Here is a 27,746-nt window from a genome sequence, read left to right on the forward strand (position 1 = left end):
GCAGCCGCGCCGTGCCGTGCGTGTGATTCGATTCAACTCGCCGCCGAAACGGCTGCCTGGTTCGCCGCCCGCTGGAATCCTCTGGCTCCGGAACGGGACAAGGGGGGAGGGTCCCCGTCCCGCGCGGAAGATACAAAAGGAGACGTACGTATGTCCGGGATCTCCACAGGGACAACTGGTAACGCCCAGAATTACGTATTTTTCTTCTTCCACTGCTGCGACGATAGGATAGGATAATGCATCGTTTTGACTGACTGACGCGCGTTTGCTGCTGCTGCTGCTGCAGATCCGAGGGCCGTTTATTCATCGGTAGCTGTTCATCCGCCGTGCACGCACGCACGCACGGACGGACGAGGGGCGGCGAGCTGGGCCGAGCCAGGCCACACCTTTCTCTTTTCTCTCCCTCCCACTTGGACAAACAAGTAGGCCTCCGTATCCATACCCGCGGGGCGCGGGGCGCGGGGCCACCGCCACACGGGCGGACGGCACCGGCCGGCCCACCTTCCAGGTCTGCTTTTCCGGAGGCAGTGGGCACGTAGTACACACAAATGTGCTACATACACTGGGGCCACCGCGCAGTGAGAAAGTGTGCGTCGTCCGTTCTGCGGGCGGCGCCGGCGTGTGGCCACGTGGCGCGATCCTACTGGCCCGGGCGGCGCGTCCTTTCCACGTGAGGACATATGTGTGAGTCACCTCCGTCCTACCTTTTGCCCTCTCGTCGCTTCACAGCCGTGGCGGGCACCGAAGACGCACCTGCCTCGTGGCAGTGACATGCGGGGCCGGGCCTTCTGGTGGGGGACTCGTGTCAGCCACACACAGCACGTGGCCCCCTCCCCCCAGCCTGCGTGGGCGTGTGGCCAAGCAGGAAGGTAGCCAAGCAGGCTTCAAAAGCTTTCGAGAGTGGAGACTGAAGGGACGGTGGTGGTGCTGCAGCCCAGCTTCTTTCTCTTCCCGTCGTCGCTTTTACAGAGACTCCGGCGACTCCGACCACTCGAGCACGATCTCAGGTGAGCACGCAGCTGCGATTTGCTCCAGTCCAAGTCCCCTCTCGAGTCTCTCTTCTTCCCCGTCGGTTTCCCCTCTCTGATGGTCCAAAGGACCTGGGAGCCATAGCTCTTCTTCACTGAGGAGCTGAAGAATATCTGAGCTGAGAATCATTTGATAAGCTCAAAATTTGAGAGCCGTTTAGAAATTTGCTGGGGAGTGGAAGTCTCATGGAACGCCTCAGAGTTCAGAAATAGTCTGATTCCCTGGTTTATGGCATTTGTGATGTTCTTCCGGGCAGCAAATTCTTACAATTTCCCTCAGAGTTCAGGAAAAAAACAACATGGATGTAATTATGTGCATCTTTTCCTTGAACCCACTATTACTTATTACTAGTAGTATGAAGTAACTTCAGAAATACAGTACTCATTAATTAATTAATTTATTATTTGCCCAAGATATCGAGTAATTAACAGTGAATCACTTGCCTTACGTTATGCCTTTGGGTTCTTCCATCTATTTATTACAACTTCTTCCTGAACCTTCCTTCAAGGAAAGTACTACTTGCGCTGCCGTATGGGTACTACAAAAACTCGAGTAGGTTGTGGTTTCAGCTCTCTTCTCTCTTGATCATTTGGACTTGCAGGGTCAAAGCAGGAGGCACACCTTGATGGCGCCCCTGGAGTCAAGCTCCTCACAGCTCTTCTTCGACAGCACGTTCGATGTCTACGACTGCGGTACCTTGGCGGGCACCAGAGTCGTGCCAGATCCACCTCCATTACCTCGAACTTCTTATGGCAAGCAGAGAAGTTCCAGGAATGCAAAAGAGGCTCGTTGTGTTCATGATGTCCCTAAGGAGGTCCGGGACTGCTGGAACAGGCTTTTCTTGGAAGGATATCAAGCCGATGTCCGCGTATCGACGGATGATGGAAGCGAGATTTTATCGCATTCCTGCATTCTTGTGAGTGCAGTTTTCTGATTCCCTTCCTGTAACTGCCTCACATTCATTAGAACAGAGGCAGGTTTTAATCTTATGTAAGAAGATCTTGATCACGTCTTTTACAGGGCATCAGATCTCCCGTTCTAAGAAGTATGTTGGAAGAAGCTAGAGTGGAAGATGGTTTCAGAAACATCCTGATTTCTGGTGTCCCATCTGAAGCAGCCCGTGTCTTCATCAGGTTTCTGTATTCTTCACGGTATGAATGTGGACTGTATTCTTCATGCCTGAATGTTTATGTTTCTTCGGAGTTTTCAGTATGGTCTTCTTTGACTCACACAGTCTAGCCTTGACATTCATGCCGTTTCTCTCTGGTGAAGCTTTGAGCAGGATGAGATGAAGAAATATGCCCTCCATTTGCTCGTACTCTCTCATGTTTTCTCGGTACCATCGCTGAAGATCGTCTGCACCGACCAGCTCGAGAGGTTTTTTCTTGCTCCTGATAACGTGGTGGACGTTCTACAACTGGCTAGACTCTGTGACGCGCCAAGGCTCTCGCTCATGTGTACTCGCATGATCACTGGAGATTTCAAGACCATCTCTCTGTCAGAAGGGTGGAAAGTCATGAGACGGGCCAACCCGAGCCTGGAGCAAGAGCTTCTTGAGTTTCTTGTTGAAGTGGACACAGTGAGTTCTCTGAAACAGAGCATCCTAAAATGGCTTAATCACTAGTTACTCCACCTCGCAACATCTCAGTTGTTCGAATTACTCGTCTATCTATATTGTTATGTGTATGATCTTCCACATGACGCACACACTTAGCATGCTTATACCCGCTGTCAGAAATTTTTATAGCTGCACATCTACATATTGTCATGGTTCATACTCATCATTCTCACAACTGAATTTGATGCAGAGAAGGCAAGAAAGAGCTAAAAGGATGGAGGAAAAGAAGGTTTATCTTCAGCTGTATGAAGCTATGGAAGCTCTTGTTCATATCTGCAGAGACGGTTGTAGGACGATTGGCCCCTGGGATCAGAAACTGAAGGGCAGTCAGGTTGTTTGCAAGTTTCCTGCCTGCAAGGGCATCGAGTTGCTGGTGCGCCATTTCTCGGCATGCAAAATGCGTGTTCCGCGTGGCTGCTCCAACTGCAAGCGTATGTGGCAGCTTCTTGAGCTGCATTCGCGAATGTGTTCTACACCGGGCACCTGCAGGGTTCCTCTATGCAGGTGAGGTCTCTTGTCTTTGTTGGCCAGGATCATTTCATTCAGACACACAAGTTTTTTAGGTTAATACTACTACGTAGTACAACAGATGTTTGCTTTCATAGCATCTCAGAATATATTTTTAGTCCCCATTTTCCAAATGGGGCACCCCCTCCTAGCTTCATCTCCATAAACTGAAGGTAGCTGGACTTACCAGACAGACAAATATAGCAGTTAAAATTCAGAAGACCAGGAAGAAGAACACACCAGATTTCTAGTTGCCTTCCTCACTCGCCCACCATATGTTCCACAAAGGAAATTGAACTCAATTGACCGCAATAGGAAATTTACTGCTGTACGCATACCATGCCACTTCTTCAGCATTTCTGTTGTATTCACTTCATTGGTATACTATTTGTACATGTTGCAGGCATTTTAAGGATAAAATGCGGCATCGGAGCAAGAAAGAAGAACTCAAATGGGTCCTATTGGTGTGTAAGGTCCTAGGGAGTAAAGGAACAATTGATTCCGTCCTAAAAGCGAGAAAAATCTCACCCCTCAAGCCAATTGGAGCTTGACGTGTAGTTCGACAGTAATAACGTGAGCACTGACAGTAAGTACAGGTGTGTATCATCTAGGTTTGAGTTGAGTTACAGATGATGGCGAATGCAGAAGGTGCTTTTGCCATGGTCGACGACTATGCTGGCAGGGGGCTTGCACTCTAGCTTGCACATGGGAGGTGGTTAACATGCGCTTTTACTGACCTCGCCTACCGCTGCTCTGTTGCTGCAATCTCCTCGATCTTGTCCTCGCCAACTAGGCAGCTCTGCAATTCCAGTGGAAACGTGTTAATATTCATGTGTTAGCGCAAGAGTACCTAGGCGAGTAGTCAGCCAGCATATCGATGATTACTATGGAGCAGAGAAGAATCATTTACCGTTACCCATGACACTAAGTGAAGTATGACAGCGGCGATCATGAAGACGTAGAAGCAGAGTGGCAAAGGTGCCGGTCGGGAGCATCCATGTGAGGTGGAGAACCACTAGTAGTGTCAGTCCAAGAATCCCTAGGCGAGCAGTGAGCCTGCATACCGCCTGCTCGAAGTTGGACTTGCCGTGCAGTCCACATAAGAGCCCCACGCTAGCCAGCACCCAGATCAAAGCGAAGCTCAGCACGAGGATGACCCTCTGTGTGCCTGTCAAGTTATCTTTGCTCGCGGCGCGCTCTGCGGTGGAGGGCAAGAGGGAAAGGGATCCGAATAGGGAGAAACCAAATAGGCCGATCACCTTCTCAACGCCAACTGAGTCAAGCTGCACAATAGCGAAAACATTACTGTTATGCCACATACCATATCAAATTCTGTCAAAGACCGAAAGCAATACCAACCAATGATATAAAGCAAAGGGAGAGTTAAGATATCGATAGTACTGCTTTCAGCTCAACTAACTACTCTCTAAGAACAGAAACCATGCAATCTGGGTACTGTAGTAAACAGCAAGTAACTTAATAGCTTACAGATTAAAAAAAAACAGTAGTGGCCACAAGCAACATAAGAGAAGAAACTAAACATTGAGACAGAAACCAGGTCTCTTCTACTTTAAGATGAACAAACCCTGGATGGCATCAAATGAGCCATGCACAGCCATCAGCCATTTTCCAGTGAAATATCATGTGTCCATGCAGATGCATGCAGCGCCCCTGCTGCTGCCACTCTTATCCCAATCAGCATCCAGAATGCAGCAGCATTTTTTAGCAGTATATATACACAGTTTTACTAGAAACTCTGCGGGCTGCAAGCAGCCTGCTAGCAAATTAAGTCATAAATGTACAAGGGTTAAATTGTTTTTTATTCCTCTCCTTTCTCTTGATCAATGCCCAGAAAAAACAATTTTGAACTAGCTAGAGCTCTTTTTCTTTAACTTTTGCCTGCTTTGAGGCCATATGTATAACAGTTGTGCTAAAGCACATCTAGATTCCCGAAACGAACAAGATAAAAACAGATAGCGGTAATGCAGGGTTTACTGGAAGATTATGTGTACAGGGAAAAGATAAACAAGAGACCATCTCATCCATCACCCACTAGTGAAGAATCTTGCGTTGCGCGTAAGTTATATACCACTAATTACTCACTGAGACATCAGGGTACTAAACTTCTTTTACGAGTCAGGGCCAAGATGTAATGCATCCTTTCACAGAAGGGCAATAAGATCCCAAAAGATCATAGAATCTTTCACAGTCAGGAACACCCAATATTTTCTGATTCAGAACAGACAAGCAGGGTGCTGAATCACGCTTCAGAACAGTAGGAAAAACAGCATTCAAGATTGCAATACTAGTGGAGCAAAGCACAAAGTGAGAAAAGATAATTAATACCCTTGGTCCCTGGCGACGGAGCGCCTGAATGGACTCGTGGATGCTGCGACGCGGGGCGGGGACGGGAAGTTGAGCGCCGTGAACCAAGACGGGAAGGTGCGACTGCGACGGCCCCCTTGGTCGCACCCTGCCAGAGAAGTTCCACCAATGTCTCGCGGAAGACGATGACCCGTCGCCCGCGGCCACGCGAGCCTGGGGATCTGCTGGCGGGAGGGAGGAGGGCGTCGGTGTGGGCCCCGCCGGAGAATTCTTGGCGCTGCTCGGGTCCTCGGGGTCGGCAGTCGGCGCCGAAAGCTCGGAGGAGGATAAGGCGGCCTCGGGGTCGGGGATGCCCGCGGGAGGCGGCGGCGAAGGCGAGGAGGAGAAGGCCGGGTGCCCGCGGCCGCGGCAGGCGGCGGCGAAGGGGAGGAGGAGAAGGCCGGATGCTCCTTGGTCGTCGGAGGAGCACCACGAGGCAAGTCCCGGCGCGCCCGTTCGTCGGGGATGTCGTCGGAGGTGGTCGAGGGTGCGAGCAGCGGCTTGCTCGCATCGCCTTCCATCGCCTCCGACGGCGAGAAGCGGCACACGGCAGACGGGCGCGATTTGGGGAAGGGCGGTGTGCGGTTTTTCGGTGAGGGCTTGATGCGACTCGGGGGTTGTGGGCTCTCAGCTAGGATGCGTTTTCAGTTTGGGAGGCGTTTTGTAGACTGACTGCATTGTTTTTGCACTCTCCGTGCTATCTGTTGATGAGTAAAGCTTGGCTGAGCTAATAGATGTCAAAACTATATTGTGCATATAATTTGATATCTACTCCCTCCGTTCGGAATTACTATAGTTCTAGATACATCCATACCCGAGACAAGTAATTCCGAACGGAGGGAGCAGATACAAATCACAGAAGTTTGACCGTGTGTAATGTGTTGTTTCGCTCATTCGTCATGGTAGTGCCCTCTCCTAGCGTGCGGCCTTCCTCTTCGGGTGACGATGATGGATGGACGGCGGTTAGATCCCGCAAAGACAAGCACGCCAGAATCCGACATCGGTCCATAGCGGGCTGCCACCACCGCTGCACTCCAGTCGGCGCCCCGTCTTCAATGCCAACAATGGGCGGAAAGCCTCATATTTCACCTTTAGTGGTTTTGGTGGTTGATGACAATGCTTTTGCGGACTGATCATATGCATTAAGCATTTCAGATGATTTATCTTTTGTAGCATTTACACTCCTATGTACCTGAAGGGCTGGAATCTCAATGTTGAAGGGATGTATAAGAAAAGTAGAAATGGCTTAATTACTCAGCTAGATAATATTGATAAAAGATGTGAGCAAACTGGATTCTCCATTGCTGACTATGAGTTAAGAGATGCTTTACAACATAACTTGAATAAATTGCTTCAAGAGGAAGAGATTAAATGGTACCAACCCTCTAAAGAGAGGGACATTAGGGAAGACGATAATATCAGTAGGTATCTTATGATTAAAGCTAGTGGTAGAAAGCGTAAGAGCAAAAAAATAGATTTGTTTAGGAGGAAGGGATTATTCAAAGGAATGATAAGCTGCTTGATTATGCCACTAATTTTTACAAGAAGTTGTTTGGTCCAGTAGACCTATTACCTGTTTCTTTGAGCATTCTTGTTCCTGTTGTTTTGGATAGTGATGACAAGAGCAAGTTGATAGCTTGTTTCTCCAGATGAGATTAAGCTTGCTGTTTTTTCTATGAAACATAATAGGGTTGCCGGTCCTGATGGCATGCCCATAGAGTGAAGGAAATATGTCCTAGAGGTAATAATAAAGTTGTTATTTATATTTTCTTATATCATGATAAATGTTTATTATTCATGCTAGAATTGTATTAACCGGAAACATAGTACATGTGTGAATACATAGACAAACAGAGTGTCCCTAGTATGTCTCTACTTGACTAACTCGTTAATCAAAGATAGTTAAGTTTCCTAACCATAGACATGTGTTGTCATTTGATGAACGGGATCACATCATTAAAGAATGATGTGATGGACAAGACCCATCCGTTAGCTTAGCATTATGATCGTTAAGTTTTATTGCTATTGCTTTCTTCATGACTTATACATGTTCCTCTGACTATGAGCTTATGCAACTCCCGAATACCGGAGGAACACCTTGTGTGCTATCAAACGTCACAACATAACTGGGTGATTATAAAGATGCTCTACAGGTGTCCCCGATAGTGTTTGTTGAGTTGGCATAGATCAAGATTAGGATTTGTCACTCCGTATATCGGAGAGGTATCTCTGAGCCCTCTCGGTTATGCACATCACTATGAGCCTTGCAAGCAATGTGACTAATGAGTTAGTTACGGGATGATGCATTACGGAACGAGTAAAGAGACTTGCCGGTGACGAGATTGAACTAGGTATGATGATACCGATGATCGAATCTCAGACAAGTAACATACCGATGACAAAGGGAACAACGTATGTTGTTATGCGGTTTGACCGATAAACATCTTCGTAGAATATGTAGGAGCCAATATGAGCATCCAGGTTCTGCTATTGGTTATTGACCAAAGATGTGTCTCGGTCATGTCTTGATACGTCTCCATCGTATCTATAATTTTTGATTGTTTCACGCCAATATTATATAACTTTTACATACTTTTGGCAACTTTTTATATGATTTATTGGACTAACCTATTGATCCAGTGCCCAGTGCAAGTTCCTGTTTTTTTGCATGTTTTTTGTACCGCAGAATATCCATATCAAACGAAGCCCAAATGCAATAAAATTTTACGGAGAATTATTTTGGAATATATGTGACTTTTGGGAGTTGGAATCACCGCAAACGGAGGCCCACACAGGGCACAAGACACCAGCGCACCACCCCTGAGCCAGGCGCGTGGTGGTGGGTTGTGCCCACCTCGTACGTTGGTTGGAGCTCTACATCGGGCGCAAGGAAGCTTATATCCGAAAAAAATCATGTTAAAATCTCAGCGCAACCGGAGTTACAGATCTCCGGGAATATAAGAAATGATTTTCAGCCAGATCTGAGAATGCAAAACAGAAGAGAATAGAGAGGCAGATCCAATCTCGGAGGGGCTCCCGCCCCTCCGCCGCCATAGGACACTACTGGAATCCACTTCTTTGTCGTCAGCCACTTCTTTGCCGTCCGCTAGCTGACGACAAAGAAAGGCTTTGCCATCAGCCACCGGAAAACTGACGACAAAGAGACAGCGGGCGGCAAAGCATGGCTTTGCCATCAGCATATCTTTGACGTCCGCTAGCTGACGGCAAAGAGGGTGGGTGGCGGGCGTACCGGGGCGAACTAACGGCCATCTTCTTTGCCGTCTGCTGGCTGACGGCAAAGAAGGTGGCCGTTAGTTCGCCCGTTTCCCCCGGCCCCACCCCACTAGGTACGCTCTTTGTCGTCTACTAGCAGACGGCAAAGAGCTGTGACCTAGCAGATAAGGGGCCGTGCCCGCGCCCAATCTGTCCATTCCCTCTCTCTCCCTGCCCGAGCCGCCCCGACCCCTCACCCCTGCCGCCGCCCGGCCACGCCGTGCCGCCGCCCGCCTCGCCTAGCCGAGCCGCCGCCCGGCCGCGCCGCCCCCGTCCCGAGTCGCCGGTCGCCCCGCACCGCCCCGCCCCCGTCCCGAGCTGCCGCCGCCCGGCCGCACCGCACCACCTGGCCGCACCGCCTGGCCCTGCCCTGCCGCCGCCCTGCCCTTCATCGTGGTGAGTTTTTTCTTCTGTTTTTTTAGATTTAGTTTATATTTGTTTAGTTTAGGTTAGTTTAGTTTATTTAGTTTAGTTTAGGTTAGTTTAGGTTAATTTAGTTTATTTTAGGTTACATTTAGTTTATAGTTTTGTTTAGGTTTTTTTCCTGTTTTTAAGAATAATCAAGAAAGATGAAAAAAAGAAAAAAGAAGAAGAGGAAGAAGAAGAATAAAAAAGAACAATAAGTAGTAGTAGAAGAAGAAGATGAAAAAAAATAAGTAGAAGTTGAAGATGAAAAAAAGAAGTAGGAAAAGAGGGCGCCCGGGACGAGCGGGGTAGGGGGTTCCTCGGTGTCGATGGAACCCTAAATAGCAAGTATCGTCGGTGCGAGGTACATGTGGCCGTCGGTGTCGAATACTACATCCACGTCCCACAAGTGACGCCGACATTCGGCGTCCCAAAGCAACTGTTCTCAGCGTCGATGGCGGTCGAACACCATTGCGAATTTGTCTGGCAGCCTCTGCGATGACGATTAAAAGGCAAGTGTTGAAATTTGAAACACCCAAACTGACTCAAGTCGGTTTGGTTGTTTGAAATTTCAAAACTTGGGTTTAATCCTCGTCGCAGAGGCTGCCAGACAAATTCGCCAAGGTGTTCGACCGTCATCGGCCACCAGAACTATTGTTGCGGGACGCCGGGCACCGGCTTCACTTGTGGGATGTGGATCTAGTGTTCAACGCCGACAGCCTCATGTAAGTTGCACCGATGGTAGTTGCTATTTAGTTTACCCGGGGACGAGCGGGTTAGGGGGTCGCTATGTTACTCATCTTTGGATATAAATGTGCAGTTATTTCGTCGCTACGAGGGTCTAGTGTTCGACGAGCTCCGCCCCTGCGTTTGTTGGTGAGCACAAATGACATCTCCCGATGAAACTTGCTAGCTATAGGTGTCAATCATCAGTATGCGTAACCACTATGCGTCTCCCATTCGAAAGGGTTACATCTATAAATATGCATGCATTTGCATATTTATAATCATGATTCTTTCGAATTGTCCAACGTTATCCATGGACAACCCGAGTATGTGTAGATTGGGTTCGTTTTCCCATATGCTTAGCTCCGGATCTGATGCAGAATTTCGTCAGTGCCTCCCTGTTGTTCTCCGGGTACACATTATCTCTGCTTATTGCCGAGACGTGTATCAGGAGAACAGCGGGGAGGTGCTGCCGAAATTTTGCATCAGATCCAGAGTAGAGCATGGGAAAACGAACCTGGTCTACACATACTCGGGTGGGATTAGGACCTATCTTTACCTATTAGCGTGTAGGTTGCATGGACGTAATAAAACTGACAAACTCCATTAACTGATGGATATGGTTTGCTTAATTATGTATATATTTCTTGTGTGTCCAGTAGGAAATCAATGTGAGTGATCGTGCATGGATGTACACCGGTTACACTAGTCAGAAAGTTTGGACCGAGGAATGGTTAACAAAAACCAAGGGGTTTGTTAGAGCCGCATTTGCAAATGGCCGGGAATTTAGCTGGTGCCCCTGTGCCCGTTGCGACAACTATAAAAAGAGGGACGAGCTTCAAATGAGTAAAGACCTGCAGAAGTTTGGTTTTACGCCTGGTTACACGGTCTGGACATTACATGGTGAGTCTGCCCAACGTGCCAGAGCCGAGGTTCGCCGTCGCACCGACGAGCATGGTACCGGGACCGCAAACATGGTGCAAGACTTTGACGATGCTCGGGACTCGGACGAGGAGATGGAGGAATCTGCAAAGGCCTTCACTGAAATGTTGGAGTCCTCAAAATGTCCTCTTCACGAGAACACTGAGCTTTGTCAGCTGGATGCCATCTCACAAATAATGGCTTTGAAGGCTCAATTCAACTTGGGCAGAGAATGCTACGACACGATGATGATAGTATTTGGACGATTTCTACCCAAAGGCCATGTGCTACCTCCAAACCTGTACCAGTCAGACAAAATCCTCCGTGCTCTTAAGATGCCCTATGAGAAGATACATGCCTGTGAGAAAGGATGTGTCTTATTTAGGCCTCAGTATGAGGACTTGAACTATTGTCCCATTTGCAATTCTTCCAGGTATGTTGTGGTAGACAATGGTATGGGTGAGAAGACGCAGACCAAAATACCCGTTAATGTTCTTCGATATATGCCAATCGTACCAAGACTTCAACGTCTTTTCATGGTCGAAGAGACAGCCAGACATATGACATGGCACAAATCGGGCAAAAGAACCGAACTAGATGCAGATGGGAATGTGATGATGGTGCACACATCGGATGGTGATACGTCTCCAACGTATCTATAATTTTTGATTGCTCCATGATATATTATCTACTATTTTAGACAATATTGGGCTTTATTATCCACTTTTATATTATTTTCGGGACTAACCTATTAACCGGAGTCCCAGCCCGGATTTGCTGTTTTTTGCCTATTTCAGTGTTTCGAAGAAAAGGAATATAAAACGAAGTCGAAATGGAACGAAATCAACTGGAGAAGTTATTTTTGGAAGGAAAGCTACCGGAAAAGTTTGGAGTGCACGTCAAGAAAGAAGGGAGGTGCCCACGAGGGTGGGGGCGCGCCCACCCCCCCCAGGGCGCCCCCCGCCCCGTGCCCCCCCCTTCGGTCCACCGACGTGCTTCTTTCACCCATATATACCTACGTATCCTAAAACTTCCAGAACAGACAATAGATTGGGAGTTCCGCCGCCAGAAGCCTCCGTAGCCACCGAAAACAAATCTAGACCCGTTCCGGCACCCTGCCGGAGGGGGCAATCCTTCTCCGGTGGCCATCTTCATCATCCCGGTGCTCTCCATGACGAGGAGGGAGTAGTTCTCCCTCGGGGCTGAGGGTATGTACCAGTAGCTATGTGTTTGATCTCTCTCTCTCTCTCTCTTGTGTTCTTGAGGTGATACGATCTTGATGTATCGCGAGCTTTGCTATTATATTTGGATCCTATGATGTTTTCTCCCCCCTCTACTCTCTTGTATTGAATTGAGTTTCCCCTTTGAAGTTATCTTATTGGATTGAGTCTTTAAAGATTTGAGAACACTTGATGTATGTCTTGCCGTGCGTATCTATGGTGACAATGGGATACCACGTGATTCACTTGATTTATGTTTTGGTGATCAACTTGCGGGTTCCTCCCATGAACCTATGCATAGGGGTTGGCACACGTTTTCGTCGTGATTCTCCGGTAGGAACTTTGGGGCACTCTTTGAGGTCCTATGTGTTGGTTGAATAGATGAATCTGAGATTGTGTGATGCATATCATATAATCATACCCACGGATACTTGAGGTGACATTGGAGTATCTAGGTGACATTAGGGTTTTGATTGATTTGTGTCTTAAGGTGTTATTCTAGTACGAACTCTAGGGCTGTTTGTGACACTTATAGGAATAGCCCAGCGGATTGATTGGAAAGAATAACTTTGAGGTGGTTTCATACCCTACCATAATCTCTTCGTTCGTTCTCCGCTATTAGTGACTTTGGAGTGATTCTTTGTTGCATGTTGAGGGATAGTTATGTGATCCAATTATGATACTATTGTTGAGGGAACTTACACTAGCGAAAGTATGAACCCTAGGCCTTATTTCCACACATTGCAATACCGTTTACGCTCACTTTTATCATTAGTTACCTTACTGTTTTTATAATTTCAGATTAGAAATACCTTTATCTACCATCCATATTGCACTTGTATCACCATCTCTTCGCCGAACTAGTGCACCTATACAATTTACCATTGTATTGGGTGTGTTGGGGACACAAGAGACTTTTTGTTATTTGGTTGCAGGGTTGCTTGAGAGAGACCATCTTCATCCTACACCTCCTACGGATTGATAAACCTTAGGTCATCCACTTGAGGGAAATTTGCTACTGTCCTACAAACCTCTGCACTTGGAGGCCCAACAACGTCTACAAGAAGAAGGTTGTGTAGTAGACATCAAGCTCTTTTCTGGCGCCGTTGCCGGGGAGGTTAGCGCTTGAAGGTATATCTTTAGATCTTGCAATTGAGTCTTTTAGTTTCTTGTTTTATCACTAGTTTAGTTTATAAAAGAAAACTATAAAAAATGGAATTGAGTTTGTCTCATACACTTCACCTTTTTAATATCTTTCGTGAGTATGATGGAAAGGATAATTGTGCTCAAGTGCTAGAAGAAGAAATCTATAAAATGTTTGGCACTAAATATTTGAATGATAAGCATGATTGCAATGTTGTTAGTATGAATTCCTTGAATATCCATGATGCTAACTATATGCAAAGCCACAAGCTTGGGGAAGCTATGTTTGATGAAGATGATATTTTTTGTCCCCCAAGTTTTGATGAGCAAATTTATTATGATGAAAACATGTCTCCTATCTATGATGATTATTTTGATGACACGTATGCTTTAAAGAACAATGATAACCATGAAACTTGTCATCTTGATCTTAATTATCAATCACATGATAGTTATTTTGTTGAGTTTGCTCCCACTATTATTCATGAGAAGAAATTTGCTTATGTGGAGAGTAGTAAAATTTCTATGCTTGTAGATCATGAAAAGAATGCTTTAAGTGTTGGTTATATTGTTGAGTTCATTCATGATGCTACTGAAAATTATTATGAGGGAGGAATATATGCTTGTAGGAATTGCAATAATATCAAGTTTCCTCTCCATGTGCTTAAAGTTTCGAAGTTATGCTTGTTTTGCCTTCCTATGCTAGTTGATTATTGTTCCCATAAGTTGTTTGCTCACAAAATCCCTATGCATAGGAAGTGGGTTAGGCTTAAATGTGCTAGTCATATTCTTCATGATGCTCTCTTTATGTTTCAATTCTTATCCTTTATGTGAGCATCATTGAAATCATCATGCCTAGCTAGGGGCGTTAAACGATTGCGCTTGTTGGGAGGCAACGCAACTTTATTTTTGTTCCTTACTTTTTGCTCCTGTTTAGTAATAAATAATTCATCTAGGCTCTGTTTATATGTGGTTTTATGCATTTAATTAGTGTTTGTGCCAAGTAGAACCTTTGGGAAGACTTGGGGGAAGTCTTTGCGATCATGCTGTAAAAAAACAGAAACTTTAGCGCTCACGAGAATTGCTGCCATTTTTATTTGGAGAGTGATATTTATTTAATTATTTTTTAGATGATTAATAGATAAATTCCTCAGGTCCAGCAATTTATTTGAGAATTTTATGAGTTCCAGAAGTATACTTTTGATCCAGATTACTACAGACTGTTCTGTTTTTTCATGTGTTGTTTACTTATTTTGATTGAATCTATGGCTAGTAAAATAGTTTATAAACCATAGAGAAGTTGGAATACAGTAGGTTTAACACCAATATAAATAAAGAATGAGTGCATTACAGTACCTTGAAGTGGTGTTTTGTTTTCTTTCGCTAACAGAGCTTATGAGTTTTCTGTTAAGTTTTGTGTTGTGAAGTTTTCAAGTTTTGGGTAAAGATTCGATGGACTATGGAATAAGGATTGGAAAGAGCCTAAGCTTGGGGATTCCCAAGGCACCCCAAGGTAATATTCAAGGATAGCCAAGAGCCTAAGCTTGGGGATGCCCCGGAAGGCATCCCCTCTTTCGTCTTCGTTCATCGGTAACTTTACTTGGAGCTATATTTTTATTCGCCACATGATATGTGTTTTGCTTGGAGCGTCAATTTATTTTGTTAGGATTTGCTTGCTGTTATTTAGAACAATGTTTTGCATCTTTTATTCTAATAAAAGTGGCATTGATAGCCTTTACTATGCCTATGTTACAAGTATACATGTTCCTGTTTGAAAACAGAAAGTTTACCGCTGTTGCAATAATTCCCTAGAAAAGTCATAATGTGATAAAATGTTGAAACCTTTTGCATATTAAGATCTGATAAATTTAATACACTGGGAATTTTCTTTCATAACATTTGGAGCTAGGTAAGTATGGATGTTGCAGCATTCTTTACAGACTGTCCTGTTTAGGTAGATTGCTGTTATGTTTGCATTGTTTGCATATGTTTGCTTCTTTAATGATTCTATTTGAGGATAGGACTATTAAATATGCAGAGGCATTTAGTATGCAATGTTGAATAATAATTTTAGTGATTTGCTACAGTAGAGTATGATAAGGTTTTTGCAATGGTTTATACTAACTTATCTCGCGAGTCCTTGTTGAGTTTTGTGTGGATGAAGCTTTTGAGATTTAGGGAGACCGTGATATGAGAGGAATTAAGGAGACACAAAAGCTCAAGCTTGGGGATGCCCAAGGCATCCCAAGATAATATTTCAAGAATTCTCAAGCATCTAAGCTTGGGGATGCCCCGGTTGGCATCCCACCTTTCTTCTTCAACAATTATCGGTTAGTTTCGGTTGATCCTAAGTTTTTGCTTCTTCACATGATGTTTGCCATTCTTAGAATGTCATTTTTTTTCTTTGCTTGCTGTTTGAATAAAATACCAAGATCTGAAATTATTAAATGTTAGAGAGTCTTCACATAGTTGCATAATTATTCAACTACTCATTGATCTTCACTTATATCTTTAGGAGTAGTTTGTCGATGCTCTAGTGCTTCACTTATATCTTTTAGAGCACGGTGGTAGTTTTATTTTGAAGAAATAGATGAACTCTCATGCTTCACTTAGATTATTTTTGAGAGTCTTAATAGCATGGTAATTTTCTTAAAATCCTAATATGCTAGGCATACAATATTAGTAAAAACTTTCATATAGAGTATTGAATACTAAGAGAAGTTTGATGCTTGATGATTGTTTTGAGATATGTAGGTAATAATATCAAAGTCGTGCTAGTTGAGTAGTTGTGAATTTGAGAAATGCTTGTGTTTAAGTTTTCAAATCCCATAGCATGCACGTATGATAAACGTTGTGTAACAAATTTGAAACATGAGGTGTTATTTGATTGTCTTCCTTATGAGTGGCGGTCGGGGACGAGCGATGGTCTTTTCCTACCAATCTATCCCCCTAGGAGCATGCGCGTAGTGCCGAGGTTTTTGATGACTTGTAGATTTTTGCAATAAGTATGTGAGTTCTTTATGACTAATGTTGAGTCCATGGATTATACACACTCTCACCCTTCCATCCTTGCTAGCCTCTTCGGTACCGTGCATTGCCTTTTCTCACATTGAGAGTTGGCGCAAACTTCGCCGGTGCATCCAAACCCCGTGATATGATACGCTCTTCCACACATAAACCTCCTTATATCTTCCTCAAAACAACCACCATACCTACCTATTATGGCATTTCCATAGCCATTCCGAGATATATTGCCATGCAACTTTCCACCATTCCGTTCATCATGACACATTCATCATTGTCATATTGCTTAGCATGATCATGTAGTTGACATAGTATTTGTGGAAAAGCCACTGTTCATAATTCTTTCATACATGTCACTCTTGGTTCATTGCATATCCCGGTACACCGCCGGAGGCATTCATATAGAGTCATCTTTGTTCTAGTATCGAGTTGTAATCATTGAGTTGTAAATAAATAGAAGTGTGATGATCATCATTATTAGAGCATTGTCCCAAGTGAGGAATAAAAAAAGAAGAGAAAGGCCATAAAAAAGAGAAGGCCCAAAAAAGAAAGAAAGAGAAAGGCCATAAAAAAAATAAAAGGCCCAAAAAATGAGAGAAAAAGAGAGAAGGGACAATGTTACTATCCTTTTGCCACACTTGTGCTTCAAAGTAGCACCATGATCTTCATAGTAGAGAGTCTCTCATGTTATCACTTTCATATACTAGTGGGAATTTTTCATTATAGAAATTGGCTTGTATATTCCAACAATGGGCCTCCTCAAGTGCCCTAGGTCTTCGTGAGCAAGCAAGTTGGATGCACATCCACTAGTTTCTTTTGTTGAGCTTTCATACATTTATAGCTCTAGTGCATCCGTTGCATGGCAATCCCTACTCCTTGCATTAACATCAATCGGTGGGCATCTCCATAGCCCATTGATTAGCCTCGTTGATGTGAGACTTTCTCCTTTTTTGTCTTCTCCACATAACCCCCCTCATTATATTCTATTCCACCCATAGTGCTATGTCCATGGCTCGCGCTCATATATTGCGTGAAAGTTTATAGGTTTGAGATTACTAAAGTATGAAACAATTGCTTGGCTTGTCATCGGGGTTGTGCATGATGAGAGCATTCTTGTGTGACGAAAATGAAACATGACTAAACTATATGATTTTGTAGGGATGAACTTTCTTTGGCCATGTTATTTTAAGAAGACATAATTGCTTAGTTAGTATGCTTGAAGTATTATCATTTTTATGTCAATATGAACTTTTGTCCTTCATCTTTCGGATCTGAATATTCATACCACAATTAAGAAGAATTACATTAAAAGTATGCCAAGTAGCACTCCGCATCAAAAATTCTGTTTTTATCATTTACCTACTCTAGGACGAGCAGGAATTAAGCTTGGAGATGCTTGATACGTCTCCAACATATCTATAATTTTTGATTGCTCCATGCTATATTATCTACTGTTTTGGACTATATTGGGCTTTATTTTCCACTTTTATATTATTTTTGGGACTAACCTATTAACCGGAGGCCCAACCCAGAATTGTTGTTTTTTGCCTATTTTAGGGTTTCGAAGAAAAGGAATATCAAACGGAGTCCAAACGGAATGAAACCTTCGGGAACGTGATTTTCTCATCAGATAAGACCCAGGAGACTTGGACCCTCTGTCAAGAAAGCCACGAAGCGGTCACAAGGGTGGAGGGCGCGCTCCCCTGCCGCGTGGGCCCCTCGAAGCTCCACCGACATACTTCTTCCTCCTATATATATCCACGTACCCCCAAACAATCAGAACAGGAGCCAAAAACTTATTCCACCGCCGCAACTTTCTGTATCCACGAGATCCCATCTTGGGGCCTGTTGTTGGAAATATGCCCTAGAGGCAATAATAAATTGGTTATTATTATATTTCCTTGTTCATGATAATCGTTTATTATCCATGCTATAATTGTATTGATAGGAAACTCAGATACATGTGTGGATACATAGACAACACCATGTCCCTAGTAAGCCTCTAGTTGACTAGCTCGTTGATCAATAGATGGTTACGGTTTCCTAACCATGGACATTGGATGTCGTTGATAACGGGATCACATCATTAGGAGAATGATGTGATGGACAAGACCCAATCCTAAGCCTAGCACAAAGATCGTGTAGTTCGTATGCTAAAGCTTTTCTAATGTCAAGTATCATTTCCTTAGACCATGAGATTGTGCAACTCCCGGATACCGTAGGAATGCTTTGGGTGTACCAAACGTCACAACGTAACTGGGTGACTATAAAGGTGCACTACAGGTATCTCTGAAAGTGTCTGTTGGGTTGGCACGAATCGAGACTGGGATTTGTCACTCCGTGTAAACGGAGAGGTATCTCTGGGCCCACTCGGTAGGACATCATCATAATGTGCACAATGTGATCAAGGAGTTGATCACGGGATGATGTGTTACGGAACGAGTAAAGAGACTTGCCGGTAACGAGATTGAACAAGGTATAGGGATACCGACGATCGAATCTCGGGCAAGTACAATACCGCTAGACAAAGGGAATTGTATACGGGATTGATTAAGTCCTTGACATCGTGGTTCATCCGATGAGATCATCGTGGAACATGTGGGAGCCAACATGGGTATCCAGATCCCGCTGTTGGTTATTGACCGGAGAACGTCTCGGTCATGTCTGCATGTCTCCCGAACCCGTAGGGTCTACACACTTAAGGTTCGATGACGCTAGGGTTATAAAGGAAGCTTGTATGTGGTTACCGAATGTTGTTCGGAGTCCCGGATGAGATCCTGGACGTCACGAGGAGTTCCGGAATGGTCCGGAGGTAAAGATTTATATATAGGAAGTCCTATTTCGGCCATCGGGACAAGTTTCGGGGTCATCGGTATTGTACCGGGACCACCGGAAGGGTCCCGGGGGCCCACCGGGTGGGGCCACCTATCTCGGAGGGTCCCATGGGCTGAAGTGGGAAGGGATCCAGCCCAAAGTGGGCTGGGGCGCCACTTCCCTTATGGCCCATGCGCCTAGGGTGAAGGGGGAACCCTAAGGAAGAGTCCCAAGGAGGGAAGGCACCTCCTAGGTGCCTTGGGGGGGAGGGAAACCTCCCCTGGCCGCCGCCCCCTAGGAGATTGGATCTCCTAGGGCTAGCGCACCCCCCCTTGGGCTCCCTATATATAGTGAGGGTAGGAGGGCCTCTTGAGACACCCCTTATGCCTTTGGTGCAGCCCTTCCCTCTCCCAAGTCCTTCTCCTCTCCCGTGGTGTTTAGGCGAAGCCCTGCAGGATTGCCACGCTCCTCCACCACCACCATGCCGTTGTGCTGCTGCTGGATGGAGTCTTCCTCAACCTCTCCCTCTCTCCTTGCTGGATCAAGGCGTGGGAGACGTCACCGGGCTGTACGTGTGTTGAACGCGGAGGTGCCGTTCGTTCGGCACTAGGATCATCGGTGATTTGGATCACGACGAGTACGACTCCATCAACCCCGTTCACTTGAACGCTTCCGCTTAGAGATCTACAAGGGTATGTAGATGCACTCTCCTTCCCCTCGTTGCTGGTTTCTCCATAGATAGATCTTGGTGATACGTAGGAAAATTTTGAATTTCTGCTACGTTCCCCAACACCTGTTGTGGAGCTCCGCCGGAGGGGGCATCGATCACGGAGGGCTTCTACATCATCATCCAAGCCCCTCCGATGAAGTGTGAGTAGTTTACTTCAGACCTACGGGTCCATAGTTAGTAGCTAGATGGCTCCTTCTCTCTTTTTGGATCTCAATACAATGCTCTCCCCCTCTCTTGTGGAGATCTATTCGATGTAATCTTCTTTTTTGCGGTGTGTTTGTTGAGACCGATGAATTGTGGGTTTATGATCCAGTCTATCTATGAATAATATTTGAATCTTCTCTGAATTCTTTTATGTATGATTGGTTATCTTTGCAAGTCTCTTCAAATTATCAGTTTGGTTTGGCCTACTAGATTGGTTTTTCTTGCCATGGGAGAAATGCTTAGCTTTGGGTTCGATCTTGCGGTGTCCTTTCCCAGTGACAGAAGGGGCAGCAAGGCACGTAATGTATCGTTGCCATCGAGGATAACAAGATGGTTTTTTTTATCATATTGCATGAAACTATCCCTCTACATCATGTCATCTTGCTTAAGGCATTACTCTGTTTTTAACTTAATACTCTAGATGCATGCTGGATAGCGGTCGATGAGTGGAGTAATAGTAGTAGATGCAGAATCGTTTCGGTCTACTTGTCTCGGACGTGATGGCTATATACATGATCATACCTAGATATTCTCATAACTATGCTCAATTCTGTCAATTCCTCAACAGTAATTTGTTCACCCACCATAGAATACTTATGCTCTTGAGAGAAGCCACTAGTGAAACCTATGCCCCCGGGTCTCTTTCTCATTATATCAATCTCCATAACTTTATTATTGCTTTGCTTTTACTTTTTACCTTTGCATCTCTATACCAAAAATACCAAAAATATTATTTATCATCTCTATCAGATCTCACTTTTGTAAGTGACCGTAAAGGGATTGACAACCCCTAAGCGCATTGGTTGCATTGAGCTATTGTTTTTGTGTAGGTATGAGGGAGTCGAGCGTAGCCTCCTACTAGATTGATACCTTGGTTCTCAAAAACTGAGGGAAATACTTACGCTACTTTGCTGCATCACCCTCTCCTCTTCGGGGAAATCCAACGCAGTGCTCAAGAGGTAGCAACCTCCTCGATCTTCGAGGCAAAATTGATAAATTTGACCTACGGACGAAATCAAATCACAGAATGAACTGTCCATGAAACTATTTTACGTGGCTGACTTTTTTGTGTGACGCCCGACACGAAGGCACCACACTACACTATGCAATGCCTCATAGATAGGCGCTACACGCCTAGCCAGCGTCACACCCGTGTGATCCGAAAATTACTAAATCAGTGTGCAGCGCCTGAGAGCTAGGCGCCACACTACACAGTGTAGCGCCTAGCTTCTAGGCGTTGCACTAGTGGTTGCTTCATTTTGTAGTGTAATCACTAGTGCAGCGCCTGAGAGCTAGGCGCCACACTATACAGTGCAACGCCTAGCTCTCAGGCTCTGCACAATGACTTAGCAATTTTAGGCAGTTTGGGGTGCAACGCTGGCCAGACGTGTAGCGCCTATCTGTGAGGTGTTGCACAATGTAGTGTGACTCCTTCGTGTCGGGCGTCACACAAAAAGGTCAGTGTCGGTGTCAAAACCGGCAGATCTCGGGTAGGGGGTCCCGAACTATGCGTCTAGGCGGATGGTAACAGGAGGCAGGGGACACGATGTTTTACCCAGGTTTGGGCCCTCTTGATGGAGGTAAAACCCTACGTCCTTCTTGATTAATATTGATGATATGGGTAGTACAAGAGTAGATCTACCACGAGATCAAGGAGGCTAAACCCTAGAAGCTAGCCTATGGTATGATTGTTGTTCGTCCTACGAACTAAAACCCCCCGGTTTATATAGACACCGGAGAGGGCTAGGGTTACATAGAGTCGTTTACAATGGTAGGATATCTACATATCCGTATCGCCAAGCTTGCCTTCCACGCCAAGAAAAGTCCCTTCCAGACACGGGACGAAGTCTTCAATCTTGTATCTTCATAGTCCAGGAGTCCGGCCGAAGGTATAGTCCGGCTATCCGGACACCCCCTAATCCAGGACTCCCTCAGTAGCCCCTGAACCAGGCTTCAATGACGACGAGTCCGGCGCGCAGATTGTCTTCGGCATTGCAAGGCGGGTTCCTCCTCCAAGTACTTCATAGAAGATTTTGAACACAAAGGTAGTGTCCGGCTCTGCAAAATAAGTTTCCCCATATTGCCATAGAGAGAATAATATTTACACAAATCTAATCCGCTGACGTATTCCGTAGCGTGACATCACACCACGGCCAAGTCTTTATTCGAATCGTTTTACTGTCCCACCTCAGCGCGTTTAGCGAGACAGTTTCCTTAGCACGTCTTGTCAAAGCAGAGATCGTGTCCCCTTATTCCGGGATTCTCATCAATACGGGCGTGGGTAACCCAACCGTACCCGTTGGTATGTTTTCTTGATCAAAGGCGAGTCCCAAACGGTCACGGGGAGGGCCCTTGGTATTCAACCTCTTATAAAGAGGCCAAGGCCTTCCTCCTTTCTTTCAATCTCAAACGAGTTTGCCCTTTGCCTCGAGTTCCAACACCCAAGGCTCCAGATTTCAGGCGCTTCGGACCTTCGACAATGTCCGATTCTGACCTTCGAGGCCGATGGATGCCCTCCTCCGTCACGGAGGAGGACGTGCTGAAGTTGAGAGAGGCTAGGTTCTTGACCGGCGAAATCTCGCATAGGCTGCCTGCTCAAGGGCAGGTCATTCCCACTCCCAAGCCTGGTGAGAGTGTGGTATTCATGTCTCACTTCCTTCGGGGGCTAGGCTTCCCGACGGATCCCTTCGTGAGGGGGCTCATGTTTTATTATGGGCTGGAATTTCACGACTTAGCTCCGGAGTCCATCCTCCATATTTCCTCATTCATCGTCATGTGTGAAGCCTTCCTCCGTATTACTCCTCACTTCGGACTATGGCTCAAGACCTTCAAAGTAGAGCCGAAGATGATCGAGGGACGGCACGCGGAGTGCGGAGGTGCTTTTATAAGCAAGAATGCTGGTGCTCCATGGCCCGAGGGCTCTTTTCAAGGGGAGTCCAGCTTATGGCAACGAGAGTGGTTTTATATCACAGCTCCCAGGAGCACCAAGTGGGTGGCGCTGCCTGCTTTCCGCTCGGGTCCCCCGCCACGACTGGCGTCATGGGTCAATAAGGGACTGGACTGGGGGTCGGCAATGGACGTGCCCCTATTGCAGGGCCGCATCTGAGATCTCCTAGAAAGAAACATCAGTCTGGTCGTGGTGACGCAGGTTATGTTAATTCGCCGAGTTCTGCCTTGCATACGTCGCCCCCTCCGCCTGTGGGAGTTCAACCCGGAGGGACCACGAGTTCTCCAACATTTTCTTGGCATGACGCCCGTGGAGATGTACAAATTGTTCTTCGGACCACAAGTAGTGTGTCCGGATTCTACGAAGGACGAGGTCTGAGCTGCAATTGTCCGGATACTCAAGTAAGTAGCCTTGTGCCCGGACTCGCTATCCATATATTTATCATAAAATTGCCCCTAAAAGAGCTGTCCTTTAAACAGGAGTGGATAGCGAAAGCAAAGCTAATCAGGTGTCCGTCCCCCCTCCCCGAGACCACACCGGGTCCCGTGCTAGTCAGGATGTTGGAGGCTGTGCCTTCAAAGGAAAGCGAGGGAGGGGACAAGGAAGCTACAAACTCCTCGAAGGAGGTTGTCCGGAAGGGAGGAATTGAAAATTCCTCTCCTCAGGGGAAGAACAGGACCGCCTCTGAAGACCCGGAGACCATTGCCTCAAAGCGGGGGAAGAAATCTTCGCCAGAGGGTCCTGTGCTGGGGGATACTTCGGCCGAATTATGCCCTCAAGGGGATCAGCCCTCCACCGAGCCGTAAGTAGAGAGGAGTTTTCGAGAGAAATCCTTGCTTTATATCTGAGAAAAGTAATCGAAAATTTACCTTGTAGCTCGGACCTTAGCCCTTCTTAGCAGAGCTCGTCTTCGGGGGATCTTCTTCTGGAGATGATGGAGAGCGGAATGCCTCCCCCTGCCGTACCGCCTTGCGAGGCGGGCGACCCTGAGGTATCGTCGTGGAGGGTTTCTCCGAATCCGGCAGGGCCGGAAGGTAGTCATATGGCCCCCCAAAGCCCTCCGCGTCCGGCCTTCGAAAAGGGCCATCGGACGAGTCCGGCGCCGTCTGGTGCGTGGTCAGAGGAGCTGAAGGATCTGCTAGGGCGAGCATCTATCTCGGAGGAGCACCGTGCATTGATGGGTACGGTGATTGAGAGGATTTCATCTGCGGAGAGAAGATTGCACGAGGCCGTCAGGAGTTTACTGACAGGTTTTGAGGTACGCGAAATAATGTACCCTTTTTGGACAGTTGCGCATAAATAAGATGCTCCCTGTGTAGATAGTAGCCCCTGAGACTCTGTGCGTTGTCAAAAGTGATGGCGTGCAGAGGATCATAATCCCAGGTCTAATATGCCGCCTTCATACGTAGGTGGCGAAGTGTCCGGTGGCAAGCCGGACTGATGAATTTGCCGAGCTAAAGCGGCAACTTGATGTGGCAGATGCCGACATCGCGCTTGTCAACAAGCGGTTTGACGAGGCACAAGGTATGTAATTCCTCCGACGGCACCTGGTAAGAGGAGCTTTATGCCAGTATCTTACAATGTGTGCGCTTGATGCAGATGGTGCTGCTGCCATGGAGAATCTTCGGGCGGAACTTGCCCGAGCCAAGGAGCAAGCCAGGAAAAGTGATGCGGCTACCGGAAAGGCAATTGAAGAGCTGAAAGCCGAACAGGCTGCTCACTGCCGAAGCAAGAAGGAAATGGCCGAGATGGCCGTGAAGCTGAAGAACGCTGCTGACCGTTGCAAGCTTCTTGAAAAAGAAGATCGGGCGGAACAGACGGACCTGGAGAAGGCCGTTTTCGATGCCAAGGATGCTCGCTCTGCAATGAGAGCTATGAAGGAGGAGCTGCGTCAGGTCGGGGAGATCGCGGCTGGAAAGCCCTTTATGCTGCAGAGGAAGTTCTGTGATCCTAAACATGCTCCGTTAGACCGGATGTGGAGTACGGCGGACACCTATCTGGATTTGGCAGCGAGTGCCGCAGATGCGGCCGAACACTTCCGAGATCAAGAAGATCGCGAAGTGGAAAAGCTCTTTTGGTCGCAGTTCCACAATCCGGAGCGTCCACTGTCATTAGCCGATCGTTTGGCCGAGCTAAATAGGTTGTCTGGACTCGCCATGAAGTATGTCATGAGTCATCTGTGGCCAGAGAGGCCAGAGCCGAAAAGTTATTTCAACTTAGTGCAACAGTTCCTTGGTGCGGCGCCGCATATCAATGTGATGAAGAGGTCAGCGTGCATAGAGGGTGCGCGGATGGCTCTTGCCCGTGTGAAGACATACTGGGCGGAAATGGAGGCCACCGCTGTTGCATCCCCAGACTCGGATGGAAGCCGAGTACCTGCCGAGCACTATTTTCAGGAAGTTCTGCAAGGCGCTCGTTTAATAGAGACGCAGTGCTCGAAGGATACTATATTCGAATAGCATATATTATTGTAAAACAATATTTTGATAAATTGTAGAAGATTTTTATACTTGTTCCTGCAAGTATTATAATACCTCCTGTGCGGTCGTTTAACATATATGTATATATAATCTGAAAGATAGCAGTCGTCGGCTTCAGCCCCCACGCACATAATGAGGGGGTGTTCACAGAAGGCGCATTTTCACACTCGATCCAACGTCTTGGTCCTACAAAGGAGGTGATAGCGCAGCAAACTAGGCAATCGGACTATGATGCTTTATCACTTTGACTTAGCCATAGGAGTTTGACAGTGAGGCTACTTATATAGCCCCTGGTGGCGCCTGCGCTCGCCCGAACTCGGGGTGCGTATGTGCCTGGCCGGGAAGTGGCCCTTCATTATTGCGAAGGAATCCTAAAGATTCCGGTAAGTCATCGAGTGGTTGACCAGTCTCACGCTATATCATGACAGTCAGTTTTCGGCTTTCTCTACTGAGGTGCTCGTCTGGCCGAACCGGGGCACAATCGCAGTAGTTCTCCTGGTGCCGCCTTAGCCGATAGAGCGGAACATAAGGTAGCAAAACACAGGAGCCGGGCAAACCCAACATTTGACCAAAGACATGATTCGGAGCTGATGCATATAAGGCCAAACTCGCGACGCCGAACACTCCCTAAGGTATTCGGTCTTTATGAGGGCAGGCGGGATAACGCCCTTAGTAATAAGCCCCTAGTGTCTAGGTACGCGCAAAACTCTGACGTGGCCACATGCCAAAACGCCAGCCTCCTCCTTGGTTATACCAAGAAACCAGGGGATGTGTATCAACAAGAGACAGTAAAAAAGGTTTACGCAGGGTCTTAATTTGAAAAGAATCCTTGGAATGGGTCCCTGCTGCACGTCTGCGCCTGTGTCTCCGTTGTGCCGTATCCTGGACAGGCGTAGCACGGTGTTCATCTGTAAAAGAGAGGAACTTAGTTTAGGAAAGATCGTGCCGAACATGAGTTATACTAAATAAACGAAGTATAAATCGAAATGGGTAAAATTGAGCTTTATTGTCTCTTGTTTTATATGCGCGGAGCCCCTAGTACAGGGGTATACGGCTATTAAGCTTTTATCAATTGTATGTTTATGCCGGACTCGTCTAGCCATGTCCATGGTCTTGACGACCTGTTTAGGTGTTTTGGCTGGTGAAGCTGCTTTATTGTGGGGCTGTCAAGGCAGCCGCACTGTCTTCTGCGCGGGGGAACACTCAATGTTTTCCCTTTAATGAGATGATGCCTCGTGGACCAGGCATCTTAAGCGTAAGAGATGCATAATGCGGTATTGCGTTAAAGCGGGCGAAAGCTTCGCGTCCCAGCAGTGCTTGATAGCTACTTGAGAATGGGGCGATGTGGAAAGTTAGTTGTTCGCGACGGAAGTTATCGGGGGAGCCGAACACAACTTCTAGCCGGAGAGAACCCATGCAACGGGCATCCGGGCCTGGCGTTACCCCTTGAAAGGAGGTTTTGCTATGGCAAATTTTTGTTGGGTCTATCCCATGTTGCGGATTGTGTCCTGGTATAACAGGTTTAGACCACTGCCGCCGTCCATCAGGACATTTGTAAAGTGGAGTCCGCCGATTATTGGATCTAATACCAAGGCAGTCCAGCCTGCGTTCCGGATACTTCTAGAGTAATCCTGATGGTCAAAGGTGATCGGTTTTAACAACCATTGGCGAGACTCCTTTGGGATAGGCCGTATGGCGCGTATCTCTGTTGGCGCCACTCTGTTCATCACGTGAAGTAAGTTTACTGTTTTGACTTCTTCTGGGAAATCCTTTTATTTCCTAGTGCTCTGCTTGTGGGGTTCGTCATCGTCCTCACTAGGTGTGTCGAGCCCCTTGTGTTTGGCATTGAGTTTGCCGGATTGCTTGAAAACCCAACAATCTCTGTGGGTATGGTTCGCAGGCTTCCCGGGAGTACTGTGTATTTGACATATCTTGTCCAAAATTTTGTTTAAGTTGTATAGCTCATCCCTGTTATCCTTGAGGGGCGGCTTTCTCTGATTCTGCCGCGAGCTTTTGAATCCGGCATTGACCGCCGTGCTCTTTGGGCTGTTTCCCTTATTCCGGCGCTGGTCCTTGCTGCGTCAGGGTTTTCCGTTTCCATCCCTAACTTCGGATGTACTTGGGTCGCTGGTGCTACATCTTGCCAACCAGCTGTCCTCTCCTGCGCAAAAGCGGGTCATGAGGCTTGTTAATGCGGCCATTGTTCTTGGCTTTTCTTGGCCGAGGTGTCTGGCGAGCCATTCGTCTCGAACGTTATGCTTAAAAGCTGCTAGGGCTTCGGCGTCCGGACAGTCGACTATCTGATTCTTTTTAGTAAGAAATCTGTTCCAGAATTTCTGGG

At 46.6% G+C, this 27,746-nt stretch overlaps 2 protein-coding genes across 2 annotated transcripts; one reads left to right on the plus strand and one right to left on the minus strand.

Annotated features, from left to right (window-relative positions):
* The first annotated feature begins 847 nt into the window (after nt 1-847).
* LOC125545586 (BTB/POZ and TAZ domain-containing protein 3) lies at nt 848-3,760 on the plus strand. The gene is made up of 6 exons (XM_048709597.1): nt 848-1,007; nt 1,631-1,945; nt 2,050-2,180; nt 2,302-2,608; nt 2,838-3,151; nt 3,558-3,760. Exons 2-6 carry the CDS (start codon nt 1,655-1,657, stop codon nt 3,703-3,705), a joined length of 1,191 nt encoding a protein of 396 aa, XP_048565554.1. The 5' UTR covers nt 848-1,007; nt 1,631-1,654; the 3' UTR covers nt 3,706-3,760.
* Nucleotides 3,761-3,788: 28 nt separating this feature from the next.
* On the minus strand, nt 3,789-7,107 carry LOC125547081. The gene is made up of 4 exons (XM_048711101.1): nt 7,092-7,107; nt 5,501-6,144; nt 4,065-4,437; nt 3,789-3,953 (listed from the first exon to the last, which is right to left on the minus strand). The coding sequence occupies exons 1-4, from the start codon at nt 7,105-7,107 to the stop codon at nt 3,871-3,873; spliced, it is 1,116 nt and encodes a 371-aa protein (XP_048567058.1). The 3' UTR covers nt 3,789-3,870.
* Nucleotides 7,108-27,746: the final 20,639 nt, after the last annotated feature.

Source organism: Triticum urartu, chromosome 3 (genome assembly GCF_003073215.2).
Source record: "Triticum urartu cultivar G1812 chromosome 3, Tu2.1, whole genome shotgun sequence".
Lineage (NCBI taxonomy): Eukaryota > Viridiplantae > Streptophyta > Magnoliopsida > Poales > Poaceae > Triticum > Triticum urartu.

What these genes read in the sequence shown, in the direction of transcription:
- LOC125547081 (XM_048711101.1), bottom strand. An exon ending in TCCGTCGCCAGGGACCAAGG is followed by an intron (nt 4,438 to 5,500) that starts GTATTAATTATC and finishes GCTATTGTGCAG; the next exon opens with CTTGACTCAGTTGGCGTTGA. An exon ending in ACTTAGTGTCATGGGTAACG is followed by an intron (nt 3,954 to 4,064) that starts GTAAATGATTCT and finishes CTGGAATTGCAG; the next exon opens with AGCTGCCTAGTTGGCGAGGA.
- LOC125545586 (XM_048709597.1), top strand. Translation starts at nt 1,655, where the DNA reads ATGGCGCCCCTGGAGTCAAGCTCCTCACAGCTCTTCTTCGACAGCACG. An exon ending in TATCGCATTCCTGCATTCTT is followed by an intron (nt 1,946 to 2,049) that starts GTGAGTGCAGTT and finishes CGTCTTTTACAG; the next exon opens with GGCATCAGATCTCCCGTTCT. An exon ending in TGCAGGGTTCCTCTATGCAG is followed by an intron (nt 3,152 to 3,557) that starts GTGAGGTCTCTT and finishes TACATGTTGCAG; the next exon opens with GCATTTTAAGGATAAAATGC.